Source organism: Nerophis ophidion, linkage group LG05 (genome assembly GCF_033978795.1).
Source record: "Nerophis ophidion isolate RoL-2023_Sa linkage group LG05, RoL_Noph_v1.0, whole genome shotgun sequence".
NCBI classification, from domain to species: Eukaryota; Metazoa; Chordata; class Actinopteri; order Syngnathiformes; family Syngnathidae; genus Nerophis; species Nerophis ophidion.
The window spans coordinates 6923674-6940684 of NC_084615.1; the positions used below are offsets into that span (position 1 = coordinate 6923674).

The window sequence follows — 17011 nt, forward strand, 5'->3', positions numbered from 1 at the left end:
AAGAACGTGACTCGTCCACACAGAGCCATGACCTACACCTTGTCAGACATCCTTGGAATAAACCCGAGCACAAACAGAGCCAGGCCCTAAAATCATAATTCTCATCATCAACACTCACCCATTGTTTTATCATCCCCTTTATAGCACAGGAACTTACTTTGTTCACAGTCGTCATACATTCAACTGTCGATATACAGATGTTCCTAACAAAGTTATTTATATCTCCTCTCTGTCCTTAATGTGCAGCCAAAAAGGAGCTTGACGGCGGAGACGACAAGCATCTGCAAAAAAAGAAGGTCAAGGAGCTGAAGGTTATTGACTCCAAGTCCTCACAAAACCTTTGTAAGTTTGATAACATTGTGTAAAAATGCATGACCAATTAAGTCCGGCCTAAAACTCTGTTTGGTGCATGTAGCCATTTTTCTGGGATCTTTCCGTATCCCATATGAAGAGATCAAGACCGCCATTCTGGAAGTCAACGAGGACATCCTTAGAGAGTCCATGGTCCAGGTACGGGTTCACCTTTAACAGTTCTTTTCACGTTATGTCCACATTCTTCATAGTATTTTTTTTCTACGACTAATATCATTTAGTTCAGTGGTTCTCAACCTTTTTTCAGTGATGTACCCCCTGTGAACATGTTTTTAATTCAAGTACCCCCTAATCAGAGCAAAACATTTTTGGTTGGAAAAAAAGAGATAAAGAAGTAAAATACAGCACTATGTCATCAGTTTCGGATTTATTAAATTGTATAACAGTCCAAAATATTGCTCATTTGTAGTGGTCTTTCTTGAACTATTTGGGAAAAAAAGATATAAAAATGACTAAAAACTTGTTGAAAAATAAAGTGATTCAATTCAAAATAAAGATTTCTCCACATAGAAGTAATCATCGACTTAAAGTGCCCTCTTTGGGGATTGTAATAGAGATCCATCTGGATTCATCAACTTCATTCTAAACATTTCCTCACAAAAAATGAAATATTTAACATCAATATTTATGGAACATGTCCACAAAAAATCTAGCTGTCAACACTGAATATTGCATTGTTGCATTTTTTTCCACAGTTTATGAACTTATATTCATATTTTGTTGAAGTATTATTCAATAAATATATTTAAAAAGGATTTTTGAATTGTTGCTATTTTTAGAATATTTTTGAAAAATCTCACATACCCCTTGGCATACCTTCAAGTACCCCCAGGGGTACGCGTACCCCCATTTGAGAGCCACTGATTTAGCTGATTGGTGTGATTCATCTGACTTCAAAAGCTCTTACTGCATATACACAGTCTAGATCAGGGGTGCCCACACTTTTTCTGCAGGCGAGCTACTTTTCAAATGACCAACTCGAGGGGATCTACCTCATTTATATATATCATTTATATTTATTTATTTATGAAAGAGAGATTTTTGTAAACAAGTTAAATGTGTTTAATGATAATACAAGCATGTGTAACACATATAGATGTCTTTCTTTCACAAAGACAAGAATATAAGTTGGTGTATTACCTGATTCTGATGACTTGCATTGATTGGAATCAGACAGTAATGATAACGCCCACATTTTCAAATGGAGGAGAAAAAAAGTTGTCCTTTCTGTACAATACCACATGAAAGTGGTTGGTTTTTGGCATCTAATTCATCCAGCTTCCATACACTTTACAAGAAAAACATTGGGGGCAAATTCCGTAGCTTGCTTGATTGACATTCACGGCACCCGAGGGTCTTGTGAGATGACGCTGGCTGCTGCCAGTTCATTATTATGAAAAAATGACAGAGAGGAAGGCGAGAAACACTTTTAATTCAACAGACTTTCGCGCCGTCCCTTCCGTCAAAACTCTAAAGGCCGACTGCACATTTCCTATCTTCACAATAAAAGCCCTGCTTCATGCTGCCTGCGCTAACAAAATAAGAGTCTCGGAAAGCTGGCGTGCACAAGTGATGTGCACGCCAGCTTTCTGAGGGATCGCTTGTGCACGCCAGTTTTCCGAGACTCTGTATTTAGTTAGCGCAGACAGCATGAAGCAGGGCTTTTATTGTGAAGATAGGAAATGTGCAGTCGGCCTTTAGAGTTTTGACGGAAGGTACGGCGCAAGAGTCTGTTGAAATAAAGTGTTTCTCGCCTTCCTCTCGGTCATATTTTCATAATAATGATCTTGCAGCAGCCAGCGTCATCTCACAAGACCCTCGGTACCGTGAATGTCATTTAAGTGACGTCTTGGTGAAGATTGATGATCACTAATATTTAGGTCTATTTTTTTTTAAAAGCCTGGCTCGAGATCGACTGACACACCCCCCGCGGTCGACTGGTAGCTCGCGATCGACGTAATGGGCACCCCTGGTCTAGATCAATCCTGGGAAATTATTACCTGGGGGGCCAAATTTAGAGGAAAGAAATGTGTCTGGGGGCCAATACATCTCCTTTAGGAGCACTAACACAAAACTTCACAATATTGTCTGAATGCTAAAAACGAAAACGGAATGGAATTTTTATTTTTTTACTGAATGAGACACCCAGAATGTACATGAAAACAAAGAATGTGGGCTTTTCAATATTAAGTATGAAGGATAAAACACTGAATATTGACAACATATGAATGTCACCCCCCCTCTTCATCGACATATTTTACAATCAAGCAAAATGCAGCAAACACAGCGAAATATGAACGCGAAGGGTAAAAAAAACCAAAAAAAAAACCCACCTCCATTCAGATGTAGCTGATATATCACTAAGCTTTAGAACTTTGTTGTAAAAATCTCCTTCCACGTCGGTCCCTGACTCCTACATTTCAGGCTGGCCACTCTGGAAAAACACTCTGTGGAAACGCTCCCCACCCACACTGCTTGGTGCCTGGTCTAAGCTGCTGTGACTTACATTACCAGAGTAACTAATTAGATTACTATAGTAACTAGTAGGGGGGGTTCCGGTTTGGTGGTCGCAGGATTAGGTCTCTGCTTTTTGCAGACGATGTGGTCCTGATGGCTTCATCTGTCCGGGATCTTCAGCTCTCACTGGATCGGTTCGCAGCCGAGTGTGAAGCGGCCGGAATGAGAATCAGCACCTCCAAGTCCGAGTCCATGGTTCTCTCCCGGAAAAGGGTGGAGTGCCATCTCCGGGTTGGGGAGGAGACCCTGCCCCAAGTGGAGGAGTTCAAGTACCTAGGAGTCTTGTTCACGAGTGAGGGAAGAGTGGATCGTGAGATCGACAGGCGGATCGGTGCGGCGTCTTCAGTAATGCGGACGTTGTACCGATCTGTTGTGGTGAAGAAGGAGCTGAGCCGGAAGGCAAAGCTCTCAATTTACCGGTCGATCTACGTTCCCATCCTCACCTATGGTCATGAGCTTTGGGTCATGACCGAAAGGATAAGATCACGGGTACAAGCGGCCCAAATGAGTTTCTTCCGCCGGGTGGCGGGTCTCTCCCTTAGAGATAGGGTGAGAAGCTCTGTCATCCGGGAGGAACTCAAAGTAAAGCCGCTGCTCCTCCACATCGAGAGGAGCCAGATGAGGTGGTTCGGGCATCTGGTCAGGATGCCACCCGAACGCCTCCCGAGGGAGGCGTTTAGGGCACGTCCAACTGGGGAAGACCCAGGACACGTTGGGAAGACTATGTCTCCCGACTGGCCTGGGAACGCCTCGGGATCCCCCGGGAAGAGCTAGACAAAGTGGCCTGGGAGAAGGAAGTCTGGGCTTCCCTGCTTAGGCTGCTGCCCCCGCGACCCGACCTCGGATAAGCGGAAGAAGATGGATGGATGGAGTAACTAATATATCATGCAAAACCAGATTCCAACCATTGAAATGCTTTGTATAGTTCAAGACTTAGTCATTTGACACTTTCCATCTTAAAGATCAAAAACAATTATTTGGGAATGTCTGGCGTGCCTTAATTTTCCCAGGTCTGGTCCAGATAGATAGACAGGAACTTTATTAGTTAGTCCTTTTGGAAATGTCCCCTTAGTGAAATTCAAAAGAGGTCTAAGGAATCTACACCTGTATCAGTCACTTCTCCATTGCTTGCCATGTAGAACCTGATCAAACAGTTGCCGACAGCAGAGCAGCTAAGCACACTGAGCGAGATGAAGGATGAATACGATGACTTGGCGGAGGCTGAACAGTTTGGCGTTGTGGTAAGAAGACCCTCAGTCATACATTGGGAGTTGTAAACCACTAGCGATGAGCGCGTGATGCCTAATGACATCATGAGATACTGTACACTGTGGTCAACAAATCTGTCACACTAATTGTTAAAGAAGCCAAACACATACTTCTTTGTTCAGCAATCAGTTTGTGAAAAATATCTCCATCAGTCATGTGATATTACCCCCCCCCCTTACATCCTGATACATCCATATCTTTTCCCCCAGATGTCCAGTGTAAAGCGTCTGCAACCGCGGCTTCAGGCCATCCTCTTCAAGCTCCAGTTTGAGGAACAGATAAACAATATCAAACCGGACGTGGTGTCTGTGACGGCGGCCTGTGAGGAGCTCAGGAAAAGCAGCTCCTTCTCCAAGCTGCTGCAGATCATCCTCCTCCTTGGCAATTACATGAACGCAGGCTCCCGCAATGGCAAGGCCTTCGGCTTTTCCATATCGTACCTGTGCAAGGTAAAAGAAAAACTCACAAAGGTGTACACAAGCACAACTGAATGGTATATAAACATCAGCATTCCTAGAACTGTTCTGATTATTGTTGATTGTGAAGCATTTTACTACAACATAGCTCGGTTGGTAGAGCAGCCGTGCCAGCAACTTGAGGGTTGCAGGTTCGATTCCCGCTTCCGCCATCCTAGTCACTGCCGTTGTGTCCTTGGGCAAGACACTTTACCCACCTGCTCCCAGTGCCACCCACACTGGTTTAAATGTAACCTAGATATTGGGTTTCACTATGTAAAGCGCTTTGAGTCACTTGAGAAAAGTGCTATATAAATATAATTCACTTCACTTCACTACAAAAAAAACAAACTTGTATTTTTTAAGTAACAAAAACAAATGCTTAAGCTGTAGCACCTTTACCTTAGCTAGCCTCTTCCTGGACATGTTTAACACGTCTCGTTAAAAGTGTTTTATTTCACTGCTTTTATTTGCTTTGCAGGGTTTGTAAGTGAGTGTTCCGCTTTGAAAAGAAACAAAATACAACCTGATTTTGTTGCAGGAATTCTTCCGAGGTTAGAGCCTGGTTACTGTGGCACCTGCAAGACCGCGTTCTCACTTGTAGACCCAAGCTTACCATGCATTGATCAACCTGGACCCCGACTTAAGCTAGTTGAAAAACTTATCGGGGTGTTACCATTTAGTGGTCAATTGGACTGAATATGTACCATCCATCTTCTTCCGCTTATCCGAGGTCGGGTCGCGGGGGCAACAGCCTAAGCAGGGAAACCCAGACTTCCCTTTCCCCAGCCACTTTGTCTAGCTCTTCCCGGGGGATCCCGGGGCGTTCCCATTTCCATAGTCCTCCCAACGTGTCCTGGGTCTTCCCCGTGGCCTCCTACCGGTTGGACGTGCCCTAAACACCTCCCTAGGGAGGCGTTCGGGTGGCATCCTGACCAGATGCCCGAACCACCTCATCTGGCTACTTTCGATGTGAAGGAGCAGCGGCTTTACTTTGAGTTCCTCCCGGATGACAGAGCTTCTCACCCTATCTCTAAGGGAGAGACCCAAACTAATTTGGGCTGCTTGTACCCGTGATCTTATCCTTTCGGTCATGACCCAAAGCTCATGACCATAGGTGAGGATGGGAACGTAGATCGACCGATAAATTGAGAGCTTTGCCTTCCGGCTCAGCTCCTTCTTCACCACGACGGATCGGTACAACGTCCGCATTACTGAAGACGCCGCACCGATCCGCCTGTCGATATCACGGATCAAATATGTACTGTACTGTGCAAAATACTAATAAAAGTCTCAGTCAAACAAAAAACGTATTTATCACATGCTGCATAAGTAGTTTACTGAAATGTGGAACGCAGTGGCAGCCACTGGACGCTGTATAGATTTCTAATCGATTGCTTTATCAATATGCATCCGAGCAGCTACGTGACACCAAATCAGCTGACCTGAAGCAGACTCTGCTCCACTTTCTGGCTGACGTGTGCCTGGAACAGTACCCTGAAGTCATGACCTTTACAGACGAGCTCATTCATGTGGAGAAGGCCAGCAGAGGTATACTTGACATCAAACTGAACAATACACTAAGAAATGACCACTAAAAAACCCTTTGTTGTCTTCATATTGCTTACAGTTCCTGCGGAGATACTTCAAAAGAATCTGGAACTGATGGGTCGCCAGATCAAGAACTTGAAGAAGGACATTGAAACCTTCCCGCCTGCACAAAACGACAAGGACCTGTTTGTGGAGAAGATGTCCATATCCTCTCAGAGCAGTTTGAGTATTGCGTAATAATTAGGAGTGTAACGGTACACAAAAATGTTGGTTCGGTACGTACCTCAGTTTAGAGGTCACAGTTCGGTTCATTTTCGGTACACTAAGAAAACAACAAAATATAAATTTTTGGGTTATTTATTTACCAAATTTGCAAAATTTGCAAAATATCTGATGTGAAGTAATGGAAACCTTGGATAGGTCAATAATTCATAATAACATTGATTTTGATTCAATATTATGTTTTGAGCAATGACAGTTTGAAAGAAAGAAAAACAGCTTTGTTTTATTTGTCAACATTGCAACTTTTTCTAAATTACATTTAACCTTTGACCTACTCGGTGGCCTAGTGGTTAGAGTGTCCGCCCTGAGATGGGTAAGTCGTGAGTTCAAACCCCGGCCGAGTCATACCAAAGACTATAAAAATGGGAGCCATTACCTCCCTGCTTGGCACTCAGCATTAAGGGTTGGAATTGGGGGTTAAATCACCATAAATGATTCCCGGGCGTGGCACCGCTGCTGCTCACTGCTCCCCTCACTTCCCAAGAAACATCAAGGGTGATGGGTCAAATGCAGAGAATAATTTCGCCACATCTAGTATGTGTGTGACAATCATTGGTACTTTAACTTTAAGCTTTTTTATTTCACTTTTTTTATGTTTTTGTTTATTTTAATAGTATTTTTAGAATGTGCCGGCGGCCTTTAGAACATTAGCTGTGTTCCGCAAATGGCCTCCGCGGCACACTTTTGACACCCCTGCTATAGACAATAAAAAATAAAATCTGATAAATCAATGGATAAAAAGCACAGCCTGGTGACGCATGCGCGTTTATTATAACTCTCTCTGTCTCTGCCCATCCCTCACTAATTTGTTTTGTTTTTAACCCCTTCTCAACCCTGGATGTACATTAAATGCTGGACATTTGAGGAATTTAAGAAACTCCACCTGGACAGCCCCACAAAAGAGGACATGTCTGGTGAAAAGAGGAGGTGTGGTCAGTCTATCGTAGCCCGGTCGCTGCTAGCATGCCGTGTGTTGTGTCTCGGTGTGCATTGTTTACACAACGTGCGGTACGCTACTTAATATGTTCGTGTGGAAACTCGTTTGGTACACCTCCGAACCGAAACGCCCGTACCGAAACGGTTCAATACAAATACACGTACCGTTACACCCTTTGTAATAATACACGTGGGATATGAAGTTATAGACATACTTTTTTTCCTTAACATCATGGCTTCACATTTTTGTGGGCTTGGCCCAAGAACAGTATGAGAAGTTGGATCTGATGCATAAGAACATGGAGAAGCAGTATAACGACCTCGGAGAGTATTTTGTCTTTGACCCCAGAAAAATTTCTGTGGAGGAATTCTTCGGGGACCTCAACACCTTCAAGAACATGTTCCAGGTATGTGTCAGGACGTTTATGCTCATCCTTTACCTGCAAAACAAACTTTACAGCTAAGGGATAATTGTCAAACCTGCAGGCCGAAGAAACCTCTTTTGCACCTGTCTCTATTGACATAATAGTGTGACTCATGTATTGTCTGTTTATGCATCAACTGAGACTTGTTTGGAAGAATCCTCACAGGAGCCGACTTGTTTTTCCAGCTATTGTGATTTACTGACATCCTGGTACTGGAGTGTTGTTTCCACATCAATCTATCACTACACTTCCTCCTCTTGTCCACCATTCTCTCTAGAATAATGTCAACCATGTCATTTAGTTGATTCTTTGTCCCCATTGCTCATTTTCTATCTCGTTCCTTTCTTCAGCAAGCAGTGAAGGATAATCAGAAGAGGAGAGAGGCGGAAGAAAAGATCCGAAAGGCCAAACTGGCCAGAGAAAAGGCGGAGAGGGAAAAGGAAGAGAAACTGAAGAGGAATCAGCACCTGGACATCAACGCAGGTCACTGTTTTCTTCTTAAATGTGGGATTTTGGGAGGAGAAATGCTCTTTTTTGTTGTTGTTGTTCCCCTCATACTCCAGTTGGGGGCAGTCAGAGTCCACACTTCAGTCAGTGGAGTTTGTGTGTGTGTGTGTGTGTCAGTGTGTGTGTGTGTGTGTGTGTGTGACTGAGACAAAACATCACATCATCGTTTAAAGAGCAGAGATAATCTAATGTGGATGACTTGCCTTTAAAAAGTCACAAAGAATCTCTTCTGAAAGGCAGTGAAAAGAAGTCACTTTATCAAGAGATTGCTTCCTCACCTTCCAGCTCTTCTGGTAAATAATAGCTTGGCTTTCACATGAACAACTTAAAAGAGCATATTTAATTACCAAACATGTACCTTAGAGTAGAAAAAAAGCTGTTGCTTTACAGAATTCTCCAGTCCTTCTTAGCAGACTTAATCATGTCCAGATACTTTTCCTTCCCTTCCAAGACTCTAACCTACTTTTAGCACATTCCTTCATTCTGTGGCTCCACTTTGGCATCTCCAAGGAGTCTTAAATCCTAAATTGACCACAGACCAAGCACACTGTGCATGAAAGTTTCAAACTAGCGCTGTTTAACCATAACATTATTTCATCAGATGAATCACAATTTTTCATTTAGACAAATCACAATTAATCGCAGTAAATTACTTGCGTGCATAATTGAAATAAACTTTTAAAAAAAACACTATTTGGACACAAATGCAATTTTATTGTCAGAATGAAATCCAGGAACACTTAAATGAAAATGCATGGTATTTATTTGTTCAAAACTTACTGACAATATTATCTCAAGTACCGTCAGTGTTTTTTATATTTTACAATTTGCCACCAAGCCCACCAGTTGAATTGTCTTCACCCATCTTTGTCCTGGAGTATGCATTGATCTGAACTGTCCGTATAACAACCTGTTCGGCAGTTCAGCTAACCATCCGAAATGAAGGTGTATGTACAATACAGGCCAAAAGTTTGGACACTCCTTCTCCTCTTTCAATGTGTTTTCTTGGTTTTCGTGAGTATTTACATTGTAGATTGTCACTGAAGGCATCAAAACTATGATTGAACACATGTGGAGTTATGTTCTTAACAAAAAAGGTGAAATAACAGAAAACATGTTTTTAATTTTAGTTTCTTCAAAGTATCCACCTTTTGCTCTGATTACCATATTTTTCAGATTATAAATTGCACCTGCCAAAAATGCATAATAAAGAAGGAAAAAAACATATATAAGTCGCACTGGAGTATAAGTCGCATCTTTGGAGAAATGTATTTGATAAAATCCAACAGCAAGAATAGACATTTGAAAGGCAATTTAAAATAAATAAAGAATAGTGAACAACAGGCTGAATAAGTGTAGGTTATATGAGGCATAAATAAGCAACTGCTATGTTAACCTAACATATTATGGTAAGAGTCATTCAAATAACTATAACATATAGAACATGCTATACCTTTACCAAACTATCTCTCACTCCTAATCCATAAATCCCATGAAATCTTCTTCCTGGATGTGGCTTCTAAACAACTCTGCCGCTTCCTCTTGTCCTTTTCTGCTGCATATTTCACTACGTCCAGCTTGTAATCTGCACTACATGATTTCCTTTTCAGCGCCATTTTTGTTCAGCCCTTCTCACTTTTTGTAAGTTACCGCCAACCATGAAGAAATGTATCCTAATAGCTACAGCAGTAGCATATAGAACAGGGGTAGGGAACCTATGGCTCTAGAGCCAGATGTGGCTCTTTTGATGACTGCATCTGGCTCTCGGATAAATCTGAGCTGACATTGCTTAACACGATAAGTAATGAATAATTCCACTTGTAATCACAGTGTTAAAAATAACGTTCAAAATATAAAACATTCTCATGCTTTTTTATGTTCAAGAAGTTGCATTAATGGTAAGAAGTTATTTGTTTATTATTGGTTAGTGTGGGACTTGCCCTCCTGGGGGTTCTTCCGACCACCAAGAGCCTGTTTTAGGGTTACAATATTGTTTTATTTTATTTTTCTCTCAGTTGCTTTCCAGCAATTTTCTCTTTCTGTTTCGTCCTCACTCGCGCTCTGGCTCCAGCTCCAACCCTGTCCCTCCTCCTGGCTGCTGCTTATAACAGAGCGACAGGTGATTAGATAACAAGGCCCAGGTGGGCCATCTACGTACCTGTCGCTGATTTCGAGGCCGGTCCTGGCAACATCCTGCTTTGCTGCAGGCCACGGCCCCTCCACAGTTAACTTCAGAATAACAATGTTAATACAAAGAATAAGAGACCTATTATACTCTGGAAATGTTGGTCTTACTTAAAAATGCACGCGTTTAGTTGTGTTCGGTGTTAAAAATATATTATCTGGCTCTTAGGGAAATACATTTTAAAATATTTGGATTCTTGGCTCTCTCAGCCAAAAAGGTTCCCGACCCCTGATATAGCATATAGCAGTTAGCATTCCATGACCCACAATGCACTTCTGCCATGACCCTCCCCCGCACAATTCTTATTGGGTGACGTGTGTGTGACGATTGCTGACATTTTCTTCGTCTCTTCCGCGAATGAGATAAATAATATTAATTAATGTTTTACGGTAATGTGTTAATAATTTCCCACGTAAATCGCACCGGAGTATAAGTCGCACCCCTGGACAAACTATAAAAAAAACTGCGACTTATAATTCCGAAAAATACGGTATGTAACAAAAAAAGGTGAAATAACTGAAACATGTTTTATATTCTAGTTTCTTCAAAATAGCCACCCGTTGTTCTGATTACTGCTTTGCACACTCTTGGCATTCTCTGCATGAGCTTCAAGCACACCTGTGAAGTGAAAGGCATTTCAGGTGACTACTTCTTGAAAATTGAGAGAATGGAGCAAAGGGTGGCTATTTTGAAGAAACTAGAATATAAAACATGTTTTCAATTACTTCACCTTTTTTTGTTAAATAAATAACTCCACAAGTGTTCATTCCTAGTTTTGATGTTTTATTTACACGACTATTTACATTGTAGATTGTCACTGAAGGCATCAAAACTATGACACCTGTGAAGTGAAAACCCTTTCAGGTGACTACCTCTTGAAGCTCATCGAGAGGATGCCAAGAGTGTGCAAAAAAAAGTAATCAGAGCAAAGCGTGGCTATTTTGAGGAAACCATTATTATTTCACCTTTTTTTACATGTTTTCATTCCTAGTTATGATGCCTTCAGTGACAATCTACAATGGAAATAGTCATGAAAATAAAGAAAACCCATTGAATGAGGTGTGTCCAAACTTTTGGCCTGTACTGTACATGATTAATGCGGTATCGTTTTGTGATTAATTGTGAGTTTAATTATTGACTTTCCCTGGTTACAACATATAGTGTGTCTGTGTCTTTTTGTGCCTCTTTGTGTGTCCATCTTTTCATCAACAATATCTTCCTCTAAGAACCATATGGCTTCTATTCTTTCCTGCTTTTGCTTTATGAGATTTGTTCTCTCTGCCTTTGTGTGCCTGCCATTGAAAGTCCTGCACAGGTAGCACAGAAAGTCCACATGTAACACGGCGCCTCTGCGTTTGACACGTGAAGCTAAGGCTTTGTTGTTGGAAGTACTCACATTTTCCACTCAGCCTTTGGAGGCTTGTTTGAGTGGAATATAATAGAACTTCAAAGATGTGTTTGTGGGATGGTTTACATACAGGTGGTGTATTTGTTTGTCTGGGGTTATTCAAAACCCGTATTTAAATTCAGCCACACACCTGGTATTTGTACTGTTTGTTTATGCTCCCATACGCTCAAGGATACAACACAATAGCTGTTTTATGTCCTTTCACACACTCCTCTTTCTTCCTTTTGCTCAGCAGCCTAATAATGCACATTTATCTCATGAACTTACTGGATGTTCTCACTTCACACGTTATCTCGGTTACCCTGACACCCCAGTTGCTGATTAAACTGTCCAAGGTCACCAGGGGGTGTCGGTTTTGCCATTAGCAGTGCCAGTCAGAGCACAGTCAAGGTCATGATAGTACGAGCTATTTCATTCCTCTGGAGGTATGCTATGTTTATCTTTCAGAAATGCTTATCGTTGAATGTCATTTGGAAAAATGCCAATTAGCCCCTTAAGACATCCATCCATCCATCATCTTCCGCTTATCCGAGGTCGGGTCGCGGGGGCAACAGCCTAAGCAGGGAAACCCAGACTTCCCTCTCCCCAGCCACTTCGTCTTGCTCTTCCCAGGCCAGCCGGGAGACATAGTCTTCCCAACGTGTCCTGGGTCTTCCCTGTGGCCTCCTACCGGTTGGACGTGCCCTAAACACCTCCCTAGGGAGGCGTTCGGGTGGCATCCTGACCAGATGGCCGAACCACCTCATCTGGCTCCTCTCGATGTGGAGGAGCAGCGGCTTTACTTTGAGTTCCTCCCGGATGGCAGAGCTTCTCACCCTATCTCTAAGGGAGAGACCCAAACTCATTTGGGCCGCTTGTACCCTTGATCTTATCCTTTCGGTCATGACCCAAAGCTCATGACCATAAGTGAGGATGGGAACGTAGATCGACTGGTAAATTGAGAGCTTTGCCTTCCGGCTCAGCTCCTTCTTCACCACAACGGATCGGTACAACGTCCGCATTACTGAAGACGCCGCACCGATCCGCCTGTCGATCTCACGATCCTCTCTTCCCTCACTCGTGAACAAGACTCCTAGGTACTTGAACTCCTCCACTTGGGGCAGGGTCTCCTCCCCAACCCGGAGATGGCATTCCACCCTTTTCCGGGCGAGAACCATGGACTCGGACTTGGAGGTGCTGATTCTCATTCCGGTCGCTTCATACTCTGCTGCGAACCGATCCAGCGAGAGCTGAAGATCCCGGTCAGATGAAGCCATCAGGACCACATCATCTGCAAAAAGCAGAGACCTAATCCTGCGGTTACCCCTTAAGACAGTGGTTCTCAAATGGGGGTACTTGAAGGTATGCCAAGGGGTACGTGAGATTTTTTTTTAAATATTCTAAAAATAGCAGCAATTCAAAAATCCTTTATAAATATATTTATTGAATAATACTTCAATAAAATATGAATGTAAGTTCATAAACTGTGAAAAAAAATGCAACAATGCAATATTCAGTGTTGACAGCTCGATTTTTTTGTGGACATGTTCCCTAAATATTGATGTTAAAGATTTCTTGGCGAAATGTTTAAAATTAAGTTGATGAATCCAGATGGATTTCTATTACAATCCCCAAAAAGGGCACTTTAAGTTTATGATTACTTCTATGTAGAGAAGTCTTTATTTAGAATTCAATCACTTGTTTATTTTTCAACACGTTTTTACCGCATTTTTCAGAGTATAAGTCGCTCCGCAGTATAAGTCGCACCTGCCGAAAATGCATAATAATGAAAGAAAAACACATGTATACGTCGCACTGGAGTATAAGTCGCATTTTTGGGGGAAATTTATTTTATAAAATCCAACAGCAAGAATAGACATTTGAAAGGCAATTTAAACTAAATAAAGAATAGTGAACAACAGGCTGAATAAGTGTAGGTTATATGAGGCATAAATAAGCAACTGCTATGTTAACCTAACATATTATGGTAAGAGTCATTCAAATAACTAGAACATATAGAACATGCTATACCTTTACCAAACTATCTCTCACTCCTAATCCATAAATCCCATGAAATCTTATACGTCTAGTCTCTTACATGAATGAGATAAATAATATTATTTGATATTTTACGGTAATGTGTTAATAATATCACACATAAGTCGCACCCCCGGCCAAACTATGAAAAAAAACTGCGGCTTATAGTCCGAAAAATACAGTAGTTATTTCTATATCTTTTTTTCCTAATAGTTCAAGAAAGACCACTACAAATGAGCAATATTTTGCACTGTTATACAAGTTAATAAATCAGAAACTGATGACATAGTGCTGTATTTTACTTCTTTATCTCTTTTTTTCAACCAAAAATGCTTTGCTCTGATTAGGGGGTACTTGAATTAAAAAAAATGTTAACGGGGGGTACATCACTGAAAAAAGGTTGAGAACCACTGCCTTAGGAGCTGAGTCAATTTAAGATTTTGAATAGATTTTATTTTACATCTTCTTAGCTGCTGTACATATCAGGTTATGTATGAAGTGTCGGGCAGCTGAGGGAATTCTTGTTCATTTATTGTGGGAATGTCAGAGGATAAAAGAGTTATGGTTGAAAACAACAAAAGAAGCAATCACATTCCTAAAAATAAACATCCCAATGACTGCAAACATGTATTCTTGGGGATGTGCCTCACTTTTAAAGTGTCATAAAAGAGTAAAAACACATTTCTTCCCATATGCATCATAACAAAAAGGGTAATATTTAAAAAAAATGGATAGCTGTTTATACTGATTGGTATACACACATACTAAATATTGTATACAAACATGTTAAATACTGCCTGCTATACACACATACTAAATATTGTATACTAATATATTAAATACTGCCTGCTATACACACATACTAAATATTGTATACTAATATATTAAATACTGACTTGTATACACACATACTAAATATTGTATACAAACATATTAAATACTGATTGCTATACACACATACTAAATATTGTATACAAACATATTAAATACTGATTGCTATACACACATACTAAATATTGTATACAAACATATTAAATACTGCCTGCTATACACACATACTAAATATTGTATACAAACATGTTAAATACTGACTGCTATACACATTCTAAATATTGTGTACAAACATATTAAATACTGCCTGCTATACACACATACTAAATATTGTATACTAATATATTAAATACTGATTGCTATACACACATACTAAATATTGTATACAAATATATTAAATACTGCCTGCTATACACACACACTAAATATTGTATACAAACATATTAAATACTGACTTGTATACACACATACTAAATATTGTATACAAACATATTAAATACTGACTTGTATACACACATACTAAATATTGTATACTAATATATTAAATACTGACTTGTATACACACATACTAAATATTGTATACAAACATATTAAATACTGACTTGTATACACACATACTAAATATTGTATACAAACATATTAAATACTGATTGCTATACACACATACTAAATATTGTATACAAACATATTAAATACTGCCTGCTATACACACATACTAAATATTGTATACAAATATATTAAATACTGACTTGTATACACACATACTAAATATTGTATACACACATATTAAATACTGCCTGCTATACTCACATACTAAATATTGTATACGAATATATTAAATACTGACTTGTATCCACACATACTAAATATTGTATACAAATATATTAAATACTGACTTGTATACACATATACTAAATATTGTATACAAACATATTATATGCTATACACAAGGTTTGGAAATGTCAGTAGAAAAAACTGCATTTAATTTAGATAATAATGAGTTATATATTGGAATATGAGATCCATTATTTCAGTATGTTTAAACTATTAAATGAACCTAAAATATGCCTTATTTTATCTTTGTGGAAAATATTGGACACAATGTGTTGTCAAGCTTATGAGATGTAGATAGATAGATAGATAGATAGATAGATTGATAGTACTTTATTGATTCCTTCAGGAAAATTAAAAAGTGTAAGACACTGACATTATTATTCATTTTTTAAATGGTTTTATTTGATTTTATAACGTAAATGAGGTATGTTTTATCCCTGCTTTGTTAAAAGTATTATTAATATTGATAGTGTTGTTGATATTATTCATTTTTGCTTGACTACTTTTGGATTGTCATGTTTGTGTGTCCTCTCAATTGGAATTGTATTATAATCATTTTGTTGGACTGATTAATTATTAAAAATAAGGGGGGGGCGAACTTGACAAGTTACATCAAGGAACATCAGCTGGTTAAATTTGCACAATTCAACATGTCTGAAAAAGCAGAGCCTATTCAATCTATCTTCTCCACATGTCACTGATCATTTATACTACTACACACTCTTAGTGTTTTGTTTACTTATATCCTCTCTTTTTAATGCTGTTCATTTCCCGTGTGTCAAGAAAATATGCTGTTAAAAATATAAGATAGTTAACAAAAATAACACTGTATCGCTTATGCAGTGTTAAAAGGTATGAATACAATGTTAGAAAAAGAAATGGCAATTATAATGCAGTTAAACTTCATATAACACAGTTACTGTGTGTGTGTGTGTGTGTGTGTGTGTGTGTGTGTGTGTGTGTGTGTGTGTGTGTGTGTGTGTGTGTGTGTGTGTGTGTGTGTGTGTGTGTGTGTGTGTGTGTGTGTGTGTGTGTGTGTGTGTGTGTGTGTGTGTGTGTGTGTGTGTGTGAGATCACATTCACCTTGTATTTCCCACTGGCTCCTCATCTCTGCCTATTAGTGATGTTCCTCACTCATACAGCTAGGTGTCAGTAGACTCAACAAAAGAGCTCCTTGTTCCATGGAGAAAAGAGGGAGTGGGATGTCTGGCCTCCACGCCCACTCTGATGCTGCTACAGGAAGCACCACTAGGAGTGCTCACGCTCCACGCAAGAGCTGGTGTGTGACCATGATGGGGGGAGGGTAAGGAAGAAGCAGGCCAGCAGATGCTGCCTTTGGGTGTAGACTGTGTTGTTGTGTGCCTGTGAGTGAGGAGGTGGGCAGAGGGTGGGAGAGCACAAGATCAGACTTGAGGCTGGAGTG

General features: G+C 40.2%; 1 protein-coding gene across 1 annotated transcript in view; it reads left to right on the forward strand.

Annotated features, from left to right (window-relative positions):
* The first annotated feature begins 215 nt into the window (after positions 1-215).
* LOC133552556 (protein diaphanous homolog 1) overlaps positions 216-17011 on the forward strand; it is a 60508-nt gene continuing 43712 nt past the window's right edge. Inside the window, exons 1-8 of the mRNA XM_061899802.1 lie at positions 216-342; positions 416-510; positions 4029-4130; positions 4368-4607; positions 6035-6164; positions 6244-6367; positions 7624-7789; positions 8158-8290. Of these exons, the coding sequence (XP_061755786.1) occupies positions 502-510; positions 4029-4130; positions 4368-4607; positions 6035-6164; positions 6244-6367; positions 7624-7789; positions 8158-8290 (904 nt within the window). The 5' untranslated portion in view covers positions 216-342; positions 416-501. The remainder of the gene's footprint in view (positions 343-415; positions 511-4028; positions 4131-4367; positions 4608-6034; positions 6165-6243; positions 6368-7623; positions 7790-8157; positions 8291-17011) is intronic.